The sequence below is a fragment of the Neomonachus schauinslandi genome, chromosome 1 (assembly GCF_002201575.2).
Source record: "Neomonachus schauinslandi chromosome 1, ASM220157v2, whole genome shotgun sequence".
NCBI lineage: Eukaryota > Metazoa > Chordata > Mammalia > Carnivora > Phocidae > Neomonachus > Neomonachus schauinslandi.
Genome location: NC_058403.1, coordinates 64,195,164 through 64,214,343, shown reverse-complemented (window position 1 = coordinate 64,214,343; position 19,180 = coordinate 64,195,164). Strand labels below are relative to the sequence as shown.

The 19,180-nt window shown below is 45.6% G+C and overlaps 1 protein-coding gene across 1 annotated transcript in view; it reads left to right on the top strand.

Moving 5' to 3' along the window:
- Nucleotides 1-19,180, top strand: part of FSTL1 (follistatin like 1) — a 52,577-nt gene that overhangs the window by 16,756 nt on the left and 16,641 nt on the right. The window contains exons 3-4 of the mRNA XM_021692737.2: nucleotides 16,910-17,014; nucleotides 19,045-19,174. Of these exons, the coding sequence (XP_021548412.1) occupies nucleotides 16,910-17,014; nucleotides 19,045-19,174 (235 nt within the window). The remainder of the gene's footprint in view (nucleotides 1-16,909; nucleotides 17,015-19,044; nucleotides 19,175-19,180) is intronic.

The window sequence follows — 19,180 nt, the reverse complement described above, 5'->3', positions numbered from 1 at the left end:
TCATTTTGCACTGGACGATTGCAGTAGCCTCTTAGCTGCTCACCCCTTTGTCCTTCTTGCCTCTCTCCATCTAATTCTCTACACAGCAGCCTGAGTAATCTTTGTAAAACACATGTCTGATCACATCACTCTCCTCCAGTGTTTCCCAGTTCATTAAGAATAAAATACAAAGTTTTTACCAGTGTGTACAAGTTCCTACATGCTCCATGCCTTGCCTGCTTTTCCCAGCTAACCTCTCACTGCTCTCCCTGCTAGACCCTATGGCACAGCCACACTAGCCTTTTTCTGTTTCGGGAACATAACAAATTCTGCCCTGTGTCACAACTTTTGCATTTTTCTTCTGGCTGTCTGAACTGCTCCTTTCATCCTTAGGTCTCAGCTCAAGAGAGCATTCCCTCATCCAATCTAAGTGGTGTCCCCCCCTCCCAGATTTCTCTGTCAAACATATGCTGTGTTCTTCTAAATGTACATCACAATCTGAAATGATCTTGTTAATTGTGTTTGTTTTCACTCTCCTCTCTCTAGAATATGTACTTCTTCAAGATGTGGTCCTTCTCTGTCTCATTCACCAATGAATCCCCAGCACCTAGAACTGAGCTTAGCATATACTAGGTGCTCAGTAAATATTTGTTGAATTGGTTCACCGGTCAAATGGGTTAATTAATGAATCCAAATGTCTCATATGTAATATGAGGCGATGCACAGTATCCTGCCTATAATCTCTGGTCTCTATGTCAGATTCTGCAAGTATTTGTGTACCTGGGAAGATGGTTGACAGCATTTGCCCATCAACACTTTGTTTAACCTTGGACATGGTAGTAATGCTGGGCTTGCTTAGTCTGACAGCTGGATTCTGACTCTCTCAGCTCCAGGTGAAGTTGGAATTTAAGCAGAGGCTTACTAAATAGTAAATATTTTTATTCTTTCCTTCCATGAACAGCAATTCTGATTTAACTGGGCATCATTCCCAGAGTGAGCTAATATCCCAAGGAATATAAAATAAAGCATTAAATTAAATTCTGTTGTGGTGATTCTTTGCCCCAGAGCCTCTGGTCACTTTGTCTTCTGACATCACCATTTACTGAGACCTTTATTTGGGGGGATCCTTTCTGCTCTTGCTCTGTCTCCTGTTCATTTGAATGGCAACTCTCATGTCCCCAGTATGGGCAAAACAACGTCACTGGATTTGCACCTTAGATCTCAGAGATATCTTTTATCCTGGTGGAAGTTCCACCAATGGCCCAGTGATCAGCAGTGGTGGGGTCTTAAGGAGCAGACATCCCTACTTACCTGCAGCCTTATTCTCTAAACTCCCTTACTGTTGACCCATAGACCAGATTGTTGACTTCCATAGCATGTTGCTCCACTTTTCAGTGGAGTCAGGGTAACCAAAAGCAGTTAAATATGTGGCATTTCTCTAGCGTTTAATCAGGTAAAGAACAGAGCTTTGAGAATTAAACAGCTACATAATACTAAGGAAGTGTTTTTACTGCAAATGATAATCTGTAGCAACTAAGCTAGTAGGTTTTTGTGTAGAGTTTCTAATGTAGTCCTTGGGGGAAAGCAAATTTAACAGAGAAAGAGGTCTTTGTGCATTGTTGGTACAGTTTGAAGGTCTCAGAGGATTTTAATCTTTGCAAAAATAGGGAGTTCTGCTACTACAGTGGAGCAGAATACCTGGAAGTCTCTCATTGGTGGGTCTCCTGACTCAGATAAAGCCGATTGGCCAGCCTGAGTAGGTTTTACAGCCCCCCCGCCGTGACTTCCCAACTGCTCCAAGGAAAGAATGCAAGGCTGGAATGTCTCAAGAAGAATAGAATGTGCATATTTTCATTGACTTTAATCTCAAGGTACTAAAATTGTGTGTGTGTGTGTGTGTGTGTGTGTAATATTATTGAAAGTTGGCAGCAAAAGAGTGTAGCAGTTGAGCCAAGAAACAGAAAAAAAAGTTTTGAGAAATATCCACTACATTGCCAAATTTGTCCATGGACTTTTTTGCAAAAAAAGTAAAAGTATTTAAATAGTTAAGGGAAGTTTCAAAATAAGTAGTTTAATTAGCCCCTTATTGCTTTATGAGATAAGCCATACAAAGTACTAAAGGAGGTGGCACCTATTTTATCTTATGGAGGAGACTAGAAGGGTGACTTGTCCACAGGCATTAAAAGCAGAGCCAGAATTAGGCTTAAGTGCCCAGGACACCTGCCTGTGTTGAAAGGACTGGATATTCATTACATCAGTATCCTGGTCCATGCAGCCCAGCATGCTGCCTTACCGAGGTGTTCAAATATCTTTTGACTTCAATTATATACACCCCTTACAAGACATTCCTAGTTAAAGAAAGTCTTATTCTTTCTACCTAAACTCTCCTCCTCAATTCAGCCCTCAGTAATATGTCAGCACCCAGAACGTATTAGAGCTGGGCTGTTCAGTAGGAAAAGCCACGAGCCACCGGTGGATATTGAGCTCTTGCAGTGTGGCTAGTCTCATTAAGATGTGCTGTAAGTGAAAAATGCATGCCAGGTATCAAACACTTACTATGAACAAAAGCATGTAAAACTTCTCACTAATGCTATTGGTTAAAAGCTGAAATGGTAATATTTTGGCTATATTGGCTTATGTAAAACAAATTATTAAAATTATTGTGTCTTTTGACTTTCTAAAATTTGACCAGAAATTTTCAAATCCTCTGTGCGACTGATATTATATTGCTATTGGACAGTGCTGCTCTAGACTCTTGTCACTTAACCACAAATCACACTGAGCCACACGTTGTCTTGAGTTTTTGCTTATTAGATTGTGTTGGTATTTAAAATTCCATGTATTGGGGTGCCTGGGTGGCTCATTGAGTTAAGTGATGGTCTCTTGATTTTGGCTCAGGTCGTGATTTCAGGGTTGTGAGATCAAGCCCTGCATCAGGCTCCATGCTGGGTGTGGAGCCTGCTTGGGATTCTCTCTCTCCCTCTCCCACCCCCTCTCTCCCTCTCAATAGATAAACAAACAAACAAATAAATAAATGCATAAAATTCCATGTATTTGTACCCCATCTCCTCAACTCCTCAACTAAACTGTCAGCAGCTTAGGGACATGGACTGTGCTTTATCCTTCCTTGAGTCCCCAGCATCCAACTTGATGTTTGGTATTTTGGTGCTCAACTACTTGCTCGGAAATAGGTTTTGTCCAATTCTACTTTGGACAGTGACAAGGAAAGGCAGATTCATTTGTGCCTGCAATGTTGTTTGTTTGTTTTTTTTCCCAAAGGGATTGATTTTATCAAGTTCTTAATTTGTTCCAGAAAGGTTAATGTTTCTCGAAATTGGACTATTAAAATGCAGGGGACCTTCAGTGGGTGTCAGGACTTCCCAGCATACACGCTTAGCAGAGAGCAATGGTGTTAATTGATGCTTACAGGTTGTAAGGAGCCCTTTACTGCCACCCAAAAATCTTGGGGAAGCTACACATTAAGTTCAGAGTTTTGCACCTCAGTATCTAGAACCTGTCTGCATTTAGGTGCAGGTAAATAAGGCAAGTTGGCCCCAGTGGTTCCCAGCCTTGAGCCAGGGTTGAGAGAAGAGGGCCATTACTAGTCACGGTTGTCAAGGAACTGCCAGGAACTTTTATCAAATGGCTGTGATTCCCACAGTCTCTGAGAAAATACTAGGGGATGCACCCTGGGTGGGCCTTACCCTCTGAACATCCCACAGTTCTGTAACAGAGCTTGTGGCTGAACCACATTCTCATAATTTCTGGGCTGGTTATGTTGTGCCTAAAATACAGTCATTTCTGCTGATTCCCTGGGAGAGTCTAGCCTTTCCCTGGGTTTTGTGACCACAGAATCCCTGAGCCACTGTTTTTGGTTCAGTTGTTAAGGAATGTGTAAGAATGTACACCTGGAAACCTCCACTCATCACGGGCAGATTTATTAGGTCTCTCTGCTGTGGAATGATCCCACTCTATTGACCACATTATTGCCATAAATCCATAGAGAATCATCCCTCTTTGGCAACAATGTGTGAAATGAATGTTTCTCTCTTTAGAGAAGCAGTTGGAAGGATTTGTAATGACCGAGATTTTGAAGGAAAGTGGTCCCGTCTGCCCAGGTTCCCCAGTTTTGCAACAGCAGAACCCCATGAATATCCTCATGTGGCAATTGAATCAAAGAGATTAAGGCAGTTCATGCCCGGAGTAGTACTTTCTTTGAGTTTCTCATCTTTCCTAGGTTATGCTCTAGGAAAATCCAGTCCCAAAATCCGTAGCTGGGTTTCTGGGGGCTCATAGACACCAGGTTAGAATTTCCACTCCGTAAAATAAAAGTAGTAATTTTCCCCTTAGGTAACCTGTTAATTGAGGTGACCAGATGTCACAGTCTCTGCCTGTTGTCCAAGTATATCTATTTTAAAGGTCCCCTTTTACTCTCAGAATGTTCCAGTTTGGCTGATAAAATGCATGGCTGCCTACTAAGAGCAGACATTCCCCTGCTCAAGCTCACATACCCCTACTTGTCCTGTAATGCCCATCCAGCATCCACCTCATAGAGGAACTGGGCTCCAGAGTGATATGTACATTAAGCTTGCAGCTTCCCTCGTGATCCCCACACTCAGTTCTAGAAAGCCCCTGGGACCAGAGACTGCCCAGAGAACAATGTCTCCTGAACGAACTCTCCTAAGATTCGACTTCTCCTTAATTCCTGCCTTTGGATGCCATCTGACATCCAAAGGGAGTGTTTCATCTGCATTTGGAGTTGCTCTGAGTGCCTATCTGGGGCATAGGAAGTGGGGATGAGGAGGAATTGGAGAGGGAGGGTCCCCAAGAGTGTAGGACCGGGCCAGGGATGGGGGGAAGAAGCCTTGTCTGTGGAGCCTGAGGATGATGAACACCACCTGCCTCTGGCATTTCCTTGGAAGACTGTATTCCTCGGACTCCAGGTTCTCCTGGCCGACCATTGCCATGGCAACACAGTGTCTTAAGAACATCTAATTACATCTGTCTGCTTCTCCTAGAACCATACGGAGCCACGCATATGGTGACTTCATTTAGCATGGAGTTTCTTGCTGCGTTTTAACCCCTTATGCATGCCACAGGCTGGAGAATAATTGCTGGGATGCTAGAAACTTGTTAGCTTTGCAGCCACACTGCCCCCGGAGTACCAGGGCTTTGTCTGTGTTTTTAAAGTAGAGACTCACACGGTTATGCTCTACTGGGTCTCTGGGGTTTCTCTGCTCCACTTTGTTCCAGTCAACCTTCACCTCCCTGCTATCTTGCCCCCTTGCCCCCTCCATCTGTCACATGGTCTCAGCTCTTGGTTGGACATTACAGTCCCTTTCAAGATGCCCAGCACCCCGGCAAATAAAACACTTGGGCACAGCTGAGGCCTAGCCCTTCCCCGGTCACTCCCATTTCAGTGTATTCCACCCCACAGTAAGGTCAGCCTAGTAGATGAGCCAGAAGGGAGTGCTTGGAGACCCCCAGAACCTTCTGCACGTGGGGGAGGGGTAGAATAAGGCAATGGCAATTTGTTCTTTCTCATGTCTAGGCAGACTGACCATCTTGCTCCCTAGTACCGCAGGACAATGTAGGAGCAGGGTTCCTGAGAAGAGTTAACACAAAACAGCTACCTTGGGTAATAGGCCCATTTTCACAATTTCTCTTGGCCCTTCTTGCTTATCTTTGTCTCTCTCTACTTCTCCGTTGTATAGGTCACCAAGGTGGCAGGCTGCTCTTTGGCGACCTCCACCCTACACTTTGAAGTCCCACCCAATTTTGCCTCCCTGCGAGGTACCCTGCATTCCCACATTGCCTCCTCTTCCATCCTTTTCCCTTTTCCCATTCTCATTCCCTCATCATGTCTGCAAGATTATACATTAATTGTGGACAAAGGAAATGACTGAAAGCCATTTCCATCCCCCATTGCTCTCCTATCCACCTCACCCCCCCCACACACACACCCCCCAGTGTCTTTCTGTGGGTCAAAGACAGTCTCTCATTAGGGAAATTACAGGCTGAATATTTATGGCCTGGTGGAGAAGGGAGGGGTCTTTAGGCTATTTCCCCCCCCACTCCAAAAAAAACTGATCCTGAAAGGAGGCAGCCCCAGGAGAGGAATTGGCCCAGGGGGCTGTCTTTCTGCCCCTGCTCTAGGTCCTTAGGGCAGTGTGGCTCAGCTGCTCTTGGATACTTTGAACAAAGGTTGATGGTGTGGCACAGCGTACTGTGCCTGGACCTATGAAAGATTTTAGAACACAGACTTTAAAGCCTTGTCCTCTAGGAACTTACAGTTCATCTGAGAAGACAAAGTCTGCATAATCAATTACATTTTTTAAAAAGTGATCAAATGAGTTTGTACAGAGAAGAATGAAAGTTTAGAGATGGAAGGAGGAGCTCATAACACTCAAGAGGAAAAGGTCACTGAGGATGGAGTTTTGTAACTTGAGCTGATCCTTGAAGGACAGGAAGAATTTGTGTAATTCAGACAATAAATCAGACTTCCCAGATGGTGACATTGTTTTTTTAGCTGGTCTTGTGGGACATTCTCTGCCCATTTTAAAGTTAAAAAAGCATCTAACAATACTTCACGGTGCTGACATTTTCAAAGGGTAATGAGTTTTCATTTCAAAATGTAGGGCCTCAGGAGCCCTGTACCCTTTATTTTAGTCTGCTGCAGTTACCTGCTCTACTCACAGATACCTCCTGAAGCTCCCCGTAGCCAGAGGACCTTAGAAGTGAGGTTTACTGGAGGTGAGAAGGTCAAGGATCTTGAGGCCACATAAACAATGAAATCACCCAGGACACAGGAAGAAGACTGAGTCACTGCCAAAGACCTTGTTAAATACGGCCAAGTAGATGTCAATAGATGACAGTGTCAGGCATCTGAATCAGTCCAGGTCATGTGAACCACCTTGGGGAACAGAGGGTTAACTTTCAGTTTTAGGGGGAGCCATATGCAAATTGGGATTATGGAAAGGAGCTGCATACATGGGGACTATTCTCCAGCTTGGGGAAGGTACCCACGTTCTCTGCGCACTGGATTTCTTCCCTAGTATGTGGTATCAGGAACTACCCAGAGTCTACCTAAATTCAGTAGAGCCCAGGGCAAAAGGGCTGGAGAGAACTTGTAGCTCTTAGCCTGTATCCATTTCTTAGGCCTTCCACCAAAGCAGGAATAAATCCTACATTCCACTCAGAAGTTCAAAGAATGTGAATCGTGTTTGGTTCAGTGCTTGGGGAAGCTTGGGGAGGTGGAGGGTTGGTTTGGGATGGAGTGCTGGCAATGTGTGGGGATGTTGGTCTGATGTGCCTGGCACTACAGGGGACATTTCCAAAATGTTTTCTCAGAGGTCTCCTATAGCTGCCCTAGAGCTCTCCCTCTCTTAGTGGAGGGTACTGGGATTTAGGTGTATGGGGTTTTTTGTGGTTTTTTTTTAACTTTTAATCAACCATTTGCCTTGAACTACATGTGGAAATAATTAGAGCATGGATGCTGAGTAAATGTGAGCCCTGGCAGTCCCAGACATACTTCAGTGACAGGTTCTTGGCAGGAATGAAGAATTGTGAATCTCATGTGAATTTCCTTTAGCCATTCTCTCCCTTTTCTTCTTGCAAGGCAAACACAAATAGAATAAAAGTGTCATTAATGGCATTCAAAGGGAGTAGAGGGTTCCAACCAGTCCACCAAGAGTGAAATCAGGCCACTCAATTGGGGTCCCATTACTGCTCCTCTGATTTCCTGTCATGACCCAGGAGGGAATGAAAAAGTATTGCTTACAAAAATTCTTTGACTACAAAAGCCAACTTTAATTCTACCACCAAAACTCAGCAGAAACCTGAAACACTCACAGAAGGTTCTATACATACCCAGTCTGTAGTTTGGGCGTCTAGGTGAACTTCCTTGGGAGATTAAAGTTTGATATTCAGGAACATCTGAAATGGCAAATGTCTGGCTTTCTGGTTAAGAGAATCTTAACAGTTTAAGGGACTTCGACATCATCTACAATTCTTTCCTTTTATAGATGGGGAAACGGAGGCCCAGAGGAGTCAGGCACCTTCCCCTAAGTCACACAGTGTTGGAGGCAGAGAGAGATATGTCCAGCACCTCTCTCCAGGTTCCTGTATCAGTTCTCCTTACATAGGACCTCACCGCCTCTGTCTGGTCTGGCTTTTGGTTCAGGTTTCGGCAGAGGTTTAAAAAAAATTTTTTTTTTTTTGCTGTTTCATCCCAACATTTGCCAAATCATTTCTCATACAATGGCATTCATCATCCATTCCTTGGAGCTCTCTAGACGTCCTGATTTTGCTCCCAGTTTTCTCCATGTGCCTGCCCTGCTTTCTTGGCTGCTTTGCCCTCAGAGTTGTTGTAACAGTCATGCAGGCTCTTCACTGCTTGAGGAGGTGAAGGGGGCTGAAATCCAACCTGCACTGCTTGCTGAGCCCTGTAACCTGGTCCGGGGTCACATCTGCCTAGAGGGGAAGGCACCTTTGCTGGCTTGCAGAAAGCCCCCAGGTGGTCTGCTGGCAGCCTCTTCTTCCTGCTCCTTGGCCACCCTCAGCCCTCCATTCCCACCCTTGCTTCCTGAGCTCATTTGTTCCCTTGACCCCGTTTCTCACTCCGACATGGATCATGTCCAGACGTGCTTCTCTAGGCCTTTATTTTCAACTCTCGGTGGGATGTTGTACTGTCCCCTCAGACTTAAGTCCGTTACTGACTCATCATCGCCGACCTCTCCCCCACTCGGCCTCTGCCTGGTCTCTGACTCTGGAAGACACACCGCCAACCTTCAGGCTCTCAAAGGCAAAGATCTTGGCAGTTCCCTGGATTCTCACCTTCCTCTCTTCTATCTGTTTGTTGCCAGATCTTATTCTTTAGAATTTTCTCCTGAATTCCCTCCTTTCTCTGTATCCATGCCACCACCATACATGAGACTTTCATCATCTCAGGCACTTTCTACCCAGTTTCCTTGTGCCCCCAGTTCCACCTCACCCACTTCTTCCCATGTACCACTGCCGAACTGGTCTTGAGACCCTCCTGCTCAAAAACCTACAGTTTTTCCATCCAGATCCTACCATTTTTTAGGGCTTAGCTCATGTCCCCTCTCATCCATGAAGTCCCATCTCCTGGAGTCAGCAGCCCCCTCTACTCAGGACTGCACTGATCTGCATTTGTGAGTTTCATCACCCCGACAAGGTTGGAGACTCCTGAGAAGGTAGAGGCCACATCCTGTCCTCCTTTCAGGTTTATTACATGAAACTTGCATCACACTAGTCACGGCTGTTATCATTCATGATTTTTTTATAGGCATTTATCAGATATGCTCTCTAGTGGATTTTAATTCCTTGCCCTCGCCTTTACTGAAGAAGACTGTAGGACTATCCATACCCCCTACATTGTCCTTTAAAGTGGACAAATCATAGGCAGATGGTTGGAGAATGGAAAATGAATACCATGATCAAACCTAACAGACTAATTCAGGGCAAAAAGTGGTTTGGTTTAAAAGGTCCTACCAAGGAATTCTAAAGAAACTGAAGGGTACAATTGTACAACTAGGGGCCTTACCAAAAGCACTTCCTAGGAAGACTGACAGGTTATCTTGGAAACTCCCAGGGATCACTGTGCGAACTATAGACAGATACTAGGGAACCTGGTAAACCCTGTCAGCGTGGTTTCACTGATGTCTCTAAGTTGGGGAGACAGCGTGGCACTCCACGGGGACACCAAGTGCATCACTGTGACCCATGCTCTGAGGGCATGAGAGCAGAAGCGCCCTCCCGGGGTGCTGGAGTCAGAACCTCCTCACTGCCAACAGGGATGAAACCAGACCTCATAGACCTGTGTGCAATTTTTCTCAGTCCTGGGTGAAAGGGCCTAACATATTTTCAACTCTGTGTTTACTAAATGCTGCTATACTTCTACTATGACTAGCCAAGGCCCTCACAGAAAACTGAGCTTAGCCTTATATAGAAACGAAGCATCTAGTCTGCCATGCTGGGGCTGGGCCACTTCAAGAAAGACCTAAGTATATGGAGTGGGAAGCATTCCAGAGATGGTGAATGTGCAGCTGGGAAAGTGAGGGGGCTTCCATATGAAGGTGGCAGTTTAGATCCTTCAGTCTGACAAGGCAAACACAGAGAATGTGACAGAATCCATAAGACAATGGTTACGGTAAACAGCCTTGTCCCATTGGAAATTTGAAAGTAATAATTTCTGGACACACAATACATTATCACGTAATGAGAAGAAAATGTCAGGAACATGTTAATCCCATAAGCTGTGATAGAAGCTAAACATAGAAATTATATAAAGGAGGGCACCTGGGTGGCTCAGTTGGTTAAGTGACTGCCTTCGGCTCGGGTCATGATCCTGGAGTCCCGGGATCGAGTCCCGCATCGGGCTACCTGCTCAGCAGGGAGTCTGCTTCTCCCTCTCCTGCTCCCCCCTCTTGTGCTCTCTTTCTCTCTCTCTCTCTCTCTCAAATAAATAAATAAAATCTTTAAAAAAAAAAAAAGAAATTATATAAAGGAGACTCCTGGGTGGCTCAGTTGGTTAAGCCTCTGCCTTCGGCTCAGGTCAGGATCCCAGGGTCCTGGGATCGAGTCCCGCATCAGGCTCCCTGCTCAGCGGGGAGTCTGCTTCTCCCTCTGCCCCTCTCCCTACCACTTGTGCTTGCGTACTCTCTCTCTCTCTGACAAATAAATAAAATCTTTTTTAAAAAAGAAATTAATACAAAGGAGAATTAGGTAGTTCTTAAATCCATAACAGATTTTTGATTTTTTTAATCTTAAAGCTAATCCTCTTGGGGTGATGCATCCCTTATTTTGATGTCATGAAAGCCAGCCACACATTCCCCGAAACATCCTGAGTGCCACTGTCACTGGTCGCTGACATTGACACTAACTTGAATTCCTCCCCCTCGCAGTGAAATTTAATATAAAAAACATTTATTGCAGATTTTCTCAGGCAGGGCACTGTGGTGGGTGTGTCAGAAGCCAAAATGTGCAGGCACTTGGAGTTCACTTGAGATAAGCTATATGTGTATAAATATTAAAGAGGGCTCTAATAGACTAAAGGTCCCAAAGCCTTCTTGCTTATGAAGAAAATAATAGGGTAGGTGGAGAGTCAGATTTATTGTGAGCTAATTAAGCTTTAGTTTCAGACCTTACAAGGCCAATTTTGCAGTCATAATCATGTATTCTTTTTCTCAGGGAGGGCCCCTCAAATCGTTTAAGCTTCAGGGTCCATCGGACCTGGATGTGGCCGTGGTGCATTCACCTTGAGGTGAGGGCCTGGTTGTGAGGACATCTAGGGGGGCCCACCGTCCCCACAGATGCAGAGGCTCCTGTCATGTGCTTCAGAACAGCTGCTAGAAATCGCCTTCCACCTCTTCCCTTAGCGCAGGTGGGATGCAGCAAGATATTCCTTTTCAGAGCAAAAGAATCGGAGAAACTTGAACAAGGTCACACGGCGCTCCAGCTAGATCTCAAGGTCTGGAAGAGGCTTGGCGCTCTCAAGCCTGTGCTACTGGGTTCCAGGCCAGAACGCCGCCTGAGAGCTGCCAGTGTCCCACCCTGGGCCCCACCCAGGCCTCCCCCGGCTCTCCCCAGTTCTGTGAATTCCTTTGTCCCAAGCTCCAGCGTGCTCAGCGTATCTGAGGGGCCCTGGTGTTCCTGTGAAGTTTCCATGACTAATTCTGGCAAGGCAAGGAGGGCCTTTCTCATGTCAACAAAGCCGCTTGTCACAAAATAGTGCCCGTTGGAGCCAAAATTCCACCTTGGCATAAGTAAGGCTGTTTTGTTTTGTTTTTTTTTAAAAGAAAGTTGGGAAGGAGGAAAAGGATGGAGGGTACAGAGCCGACCCAGTTCACTTTAGTGAAATGATGATATATTAAGCTGACAGTTTTATGGTTTTGCTTATAAGCTCCCTCTCCTGCCAAAGCACACTGTTCTTCCAGAAATTGTTTGACTTTAGAAGACTTTTTTTTTAAACATTCAAAGTGTAGTTTGTGTTCAGACTTAATGCTGGTCGGCCTGGAGACTCAGACACACCATCACCTCTTCTGGTGGTTTTGCAAATAACGTGCTTTGCACTTTGTTTGCAGAGGATCTTTTTTAATTGCAAAACTAATTTATTTTTTTAGACCTTGGATCCACAGCAACACCTTTTCTAGCTTTGATTTGTAATGAGGCAAAGTAGTTTGTGGAAAGAGGGCTGGAATTAAAGTCTGGAGACCTTAGGCCAGGACCCAGCTCTGCAGCTGTGAGTGCTTGGATCAGTCATGTGTAGCTCTGAGCCTCAGTTTCTTCTTTATCATTGGGGATAAGTCTGGGGAAGTGCCTTAGAGGTAATCCCTGCCTGCTTATCCTATTAAATTAAAAATGATAGTGAAAATTACAGACTAATTGAAATTGCTGTACTAGTATAAAGTATTATTATCATGCAATGGCTAACAGTTGCTCAGGGAGAAAGTTTTTCCCCTAGTAAAAGTTAGCAACGTTCCCAGTCAGTCTTTTACCAAGGGGAGTTTGCATTGTGAAGTTTAACCATGAGACCAAAGCCCTAGAGCATGGTTTGCAATGTGTAATGAAAATGACATAGAAGCAGATCAGAGAGATGATGCAGAAAGTCAAAGCTGGAAACCCAATATTTCTCCACTGGAAGCAAGTATTTTGTTGACTTTTATCAACATATCAGTGTCTACACTTGCAGAACATGCCCCCCTCCCCAACCCCATTCAGTTAATCACATTTTCACAGGTACCCTCAGACTTAGGGGTTTGTACACCTGTGACCTCCCACTCCTAGAGCAAATTCATATGCCAATGTGGTCATCTGTTCATAGATGAAATTCTCATATAGCCCTGGGACCTAATTCCTAAAAGAACTACCTTGCGCTCTGTGGCCTCTCCCTGTGCCAGCCCTCGTAGCTGTCCCCTCTGCCCACAGCTCCCTCCCTTGACTGTTCCCTGTAAGGGAATGCTGAGGCTCCGGAGTCAGGTCCTGACTCTGCTCTCCCTCATTATGTGGCCTCTGTATGTCAGAGCTTTTCTGACTCTCGAATTCCTCCCCATCTGTTAGTTGGGACTAAAAATATGGAAACTTGTACAGACGTTGTGAGGACAGAGATAGCTGTGAAGAGCCTCACTCAGTTGTAGGGGCTCTAATTAATATTAGCACTGGACCCTAGGCCCTTGTGACCCCCACTAGATCGTGACCTTCCACCTGGCAGGTTCCCCTGTCTCCAGCCGCTCCCATCCAGGCTGCCCTGCACTTCGAGTCAGAATTTCTGAGGTGGAGGGGACCAGACACAAATTAATATTGCAAAGCACCACATTCTCCATGTCACCTGCTGTCCTGCCTCTTTTCCGCCTCACTCGCCCCACCCCTCCCCACAAGGCAGCCACTGATTGCCCTGTCCCTGGAGCAGGAACATGTTTATACCATATGCATCTCCTCTCAAGATATTCTTCTCCTGCACTCAGCAGAGGGGTAAGACCACTTACCATGCCAGAGAACTTTCTAGGAGCCTCAGGGGTGCTCCTGACATCCCGTTCCCCAAGAATATAGGGCTTGGAGAGGGGCTTTCCATGGTACAAAGAGGCCACCTCTAGGTAGAAAATTTTCATTGTTTTCCGCGTGAAAGCACGCCTGTGAATGGGAAGAACTGGGAAGGTTGGAGGGCTTCAGGTAGATAGAGCATTCGTTCCCAAGTGGGCAAAAATCCCGTTCTTTGTACCTGCTGCCCGTGGCTGTGCGGTGCTCGCCCACCTCCTGCCCCACAGCTCTCGGGCCGGGAGGGTGGAGCTGCGGGAGCCCAGGCAGCATCTCCGCATTGCGGTGTCGGGTTCTGTGAGACAAAGAGAGAGATTGCCACCTATCGACAGATGTGCCACCTGCAAAGGGGGATGCCTGTGTGACTAGCGCGGCCCCCCTTTCTCTCTGGTCTTAAAGGGGGAAGGAGGCGGGTTGTTAGCCCTTGGTTTTTTCCATTCAGTCAGACGTCCCGCTCTCAGTATTATCACTTCGGGGTAACAGAGGCTCGGTGGGGCCATGACATCCGAGGTGGGAACAGCGCTCAGTGGGGAAATTGAATGAGAGGCAGTAACCACGGCAGCTCTCAGCTGTGGGGCAGGCACACTGCTGCAGGCAGTGTATCTCCTTTCCTGCTCACACACCCCTCGCGGGGATGAGTGGTCCCATTTCTCACGTGAGGAAACTGAGGTCTAAAGAGAGTACCTTGCCCATGGCCATGGCAAGTAAGGAGCCGAGGTGGGATGTAGGAATCCAAATCTAGCTCTCCGACGCACTTGGAAGCGCTTTCTCACATTTGCTAGTTATGCAAATCACATCACTATCATAATCTCCTTAACCTTACATTTTCTCACTATGAAAGTAAATCAAACATAAAGGAACTGCTTTCCCTTTGGTTGGGTGGGATCTTAGCTCTGGCATGTTCTGGTTATTTAACCTCTAAGGCTCAGTTCCTTCATCTGTGAAATGGGGAATGTTATGATGTCTTACTCATGGTGTTATCCTAGGGCTTAAGTGAGATAACGTATAATCCGAATCACCTAGAAGAGTGCCAGGTATTGATAAATGGGAACTTACTCAACTGCTGTCTGAAGGTCCAGGTTGGAATCCTAGCTCCTCTCAGTTTTAGCTTTGGGACCTTTGGGCAGGTCACTTGACCTTTCTGATCTTCAGTTCCCTCTCCTATAAAATGAGGTTAATAATAAACATGTCCTGGCAGGGTTGTTCATACAGTGAGATGAAATCATATGTGTGAAAACATTTTGTAAATTTGAACTGGACTGCTCAAATGTGAGGCCTTATTTTTTAAATAAAGAGTTTCTGTTTCTTCAAATGATTTTGGAGAACTATTTCTGGAAAAATGGCTTGGGTTGAATTCAACCTGGAAGTAAATTCCTTTTTATTATTCACTAAAAACAGTAACAGAAGGTAAAAGGAGCTGTGTGTGTGCCACAGGCTATTCTGCAGGAAGCTCTGCTTGCTTTTCAGTTTATGATGCCCTTCCAAATACACCATTTCATCTTCACAAGGCAGGGCTGGTATTTACCCCTATTTTACAGATGAGGAAACTGAGGTTCAAAGAATTAAAGTGACTAGTTACAGATGCACAGCCAAGTGGTAAAAGGTCTGTTGGTGGAGCTGTGTACTGGTGTCTTTTGAGCGTGGGCCTGTGTCGGGGCATGCCTTTGTATGAATTTATTTGTCTGTATCTCTTGTTAAGAGTGTTGTTTCATGAAGGGGAGAGAAGGTGGTCTTATCTGAGATACTTTACACTGGTCAGCAATAGCCTTTTCCTCTTCCTTTTTAGAACTGCTTTCCCTTCCCAGGCACAGTGAGGAGGTCTCTGCCCGGAGAATATGCTTGATTTTATCTCCAGTCCTGGTTTAGGAAACAACAGCTCTCCAGTCATCCCAGCATTCTGGGAATTACTTCCTCTTTTCTTCCCTGCTTGCCAGCTTTATTGAATTCTCCTTAGCAACATCCAAAGAAGAATGGGTTTAGCAACAGCCTATGAACCAATCAAATGTGAGCATGGCCTGAGTTTCTGGACCAATGGGATCCCTGCATGACCGGCAAGATGGCTGAGGAGAGACAATAATAACCTGGAGTTTGCACAGCAGCCTCCAGGTGGCAGCAGACCAGCTGTATTGGGCACAACCCTCAGCTCTCAGTATCTACTTTGTTTTTTGTTTTCTTTGGCCTCTTCTTGGATATGAAACATTTACCGACTAGGAGAGTTTTAGTATTACAAGCTTCGTGGGTGTGAGTTGTCTGCATGACATGGTAGACATGGTCCGAAGGGTGGAATCTGAGGCCCCCCTCTGTCTGTACTGACCCCACCACAGCTCCTGCCATCTTTGTTGGTTTTGTCAGTCATTGCTACCCCAGTGGGTGGGAGCTGGGAGGCCTGTGGTGACTGCCTGCTCAGCAGTCAGACAGAGGCTGGAGGAATCACATTCTCCTTTGTTCAACCACCACTGCTGCTGGCCTGCGTGACAAATGAGGTGGGGCTGCTTTTTAGCCACCAATTAATGTGAGAGAAGGAGTGTGTCACCGACAAATTAGTGCCTACAGCCAGTCTCATTTCAGTGGCATAGACTGGGACCATTCCCTGCCTGCAGGTTCTGCTGAGCACGTCTGAACAAGAATGTCTGACCACAAGTGGTTTGAGGATAATTCTACTGTCTGTCGGGTGGTTTGGCCCTCTTGGTCTTGAAGCTAGGGGCAGATGTGGACAGGAGCTGAATAAGGCCATACTGAGTAATAGCAAATCCATGTTCCCGATGGTTTAGCTATCCTTCTTTTGCCTTTTGAAACACTACCCAGTGAGATTTTGGTCCTTCCGATATCCATATTTCTCTCACATGTCTCTGTTTCTGTCTGGCTTACTCTTCTCATCCTTTAGGAGTTAGTTAAGGCATCCTATCTTCAGAAAGCCTCATTTGATTCTCACCCTCCTTCTCCCCTCCGGCTCCTGGTGTTCCTGTTGCTGCACCTCCGTGTTGCTTTCTATATCTCTATTTGGGAGCTTCCTCAGAGAGTCGCGGAGCTTCTTGAGGACAGAGTCTGCCTTTATAGCTCTTTACTGTAGTGTCGAAATATAAGGGGTTTTGAGTAACCATTTTTAAAAGAAAGGAAGCACATAAGAAAGAGTCTCTTGCTCTTTAAGAAACAATCTGAGGGACTCTGAGGTAGCCGGGCCTGGGCTGGAGCAGTGCTAGCAAGTCCGGGGCTGGCTCTTGGGGACGGCTTCTAGCTGTTTCAGGAACCTTCAACAACCATGAGCTGCAACTCCAGACCAAGACCTGAGTCTGGAAAGTAACTGTCACAACCATTGGCTTATGCCATGACAGGCTCTTCTCCATGACGTGGTTTCCTTTATGATTTTGTGTTTTAGGAAGAACTCAGGAGCAAATCCAAGATCTGTGCCAATGTGTTTTGTGGAGCCGGCCGGGAATGTGCAGTCACAGAAAAGGGAGAGCCCACCTGCCTCTGCATTGAGGTAAGTTCTGAGGTCAGGAGCCAGAGGACAATAGCCAAGGCCAAATGGCTACCTTGCTGGAGCTGCTAGTCAGCAGGGCAGGGCCAACAATTTCATCACCTTTATAAAAGCATACCGTGTCTATCTGAAGGACAAGGGATTTTCATCCCAGAAGTTAAAAACCAAATGTGAATGCAGGGATATTCTTTTTTAAAAAGATGTTTAGTTTTATAAGATTTTTAAGTCAAAATTTTAATAATGTTTTATGTAAGTCAAATAATACAGACATTTGTATAAACATAAAATTAATAATCTTCCCCATAACCCTCAAATCCGATTAGTCTGAAATGACCAGTGTTAACAGTTCAATATATATTATTCCACTTGTTTTTCTATGCTCCTATAAACATATAGGGCCCCCCCTATTTTATACAAAAAAGAGATCATAATAAATATTTTGTAATAGCATCATGTTTATGTGGTCATTTTCCCATAGGTGGACATTTAGGTTGTTTCCTGAGTTGTTCGTCACTACGAACAATAACATCCTTGTGCAAATATCCTTACATGCTGCAGCCTTTATTTCTATAGGATTGCTTCCCACTAGGGCTTGCCAAGTCAAAGGATATGCACGTTTTTAGAAAACTACTAGATGAAATGGAGTTTTTTTAGGGGTTTTCGTTTGTTTGTTTTTAATGAGGTTTAAAAAGCAATGGGAACTTTTGAGAAATACTTCTTTTGTAAGCAGGATTCTGACAAGTTCTCACTCTTCAGACAAACATAAATACCTTCCTTCCCCTTTCTGTCAAACCAACAGAAGCCTAGAAATATATTTGCCTTTATGCAAATAAATACACCTAATTTAGTCCCCAGGTGAAGGATCTGATCCATTGTCTCAGAAAGGAAGTCCCCCAACTTAGAAACATGAAAACCAGATCCATTGGGAACCCTAGGAGGCCCTCCCCAGAGGTGTAGCTGGCCACTGTGTGATGACATGAGCCTGTACTTAGAGTCAGGAAATCTGCTGTCTAGTCTCACCTTGACCACATATATTTGTGTGATTTCGAGCAAATTAGTTTCCACTGGGTGCTGCAAAGACAAAGAGACCATGTTTGCCCAGCATGTAGAACATTTAGTAAGAATTCAGTAATAAATATTGGTTAAATGAAGTTTGTCTTCCTAGACGTTGGTATTTTCATCTAAAATCGGAGAGGCAGGGCTGCCTTCCAGCTCCAGTGTTCTGTGTTTCTTCTTACCGCATCTGGTCTTTCTGGCTTTGGTGCCTTCATTAGGGCTGAGCTGAACTTGCTCCCCCCTTACCGCCTTTCAAAAACCGCAAAAGTCTAAAGAAACCAAGCTTGCCTGTGACCATGGCCCTTTAAATAGCCAGCGTAGAACCGAGTTGCCAAGTGAACTTTAGTCCATTTCCCTGTCCATAACGATTCTCTGCAATACTTCACAAAGACCAACATCCCCAGCCCTGCCTCACAACAGCCCTTGCGAGATCAGGAGGAAAACAAAATGGCCCCCAAATACTACACAAAGTGAGAGAGCAAACGTCTTTCTAGTTAAACCCCAGAAGAACTGAAGCACTGGGGTGTGTGTGTGTGTGCGTGTGCGCGCGTGCGCGCATGCCTGCCTGTCAGTCTCCACATCCCCCGCTCTCAGCTCTGGCTCTTGTGTCTTAGAATGTTGGTGTTTTAAGGGATCTAAGATCATCCAAAGAAATCGCATGACTTTCTCCAAAGTGACAGAGCATCCAGATTCCTGACTTCTAATAAAATGCCCTTCCTACTGATTCGATAGGGTCAGGGTGGTCTGTTCCTTCACTGAATGAAAGAGATGGCCCTGAACCGGGATCAGCACAGGGGGCCATGCAGGGCTGCAAAATGATGGGGTGCCTCCAAGGCTGCACGGGGTAGAGTCACTGATGCCAGAGCTGAGGCTCCCTCCCAGGATGTAGCCACAAGGTGCACGTGTGTGCGTGTGCGTGCACGCATGCGTGGGCTGGCACCCTGACCACAGAGACCTCCTCCTCGGGTCTGTTTCAGCAATGCAAACCTCACAAGAGGCCCGTGTGCGGCAGCAACGGCAAGACCTACCTCAACCACTGTGAGCTGCATCGAGACGCCTGCCTCACTGGATCCAAAATCCAGGTCGATTATGATGGACACTGCAAAGGTAAGG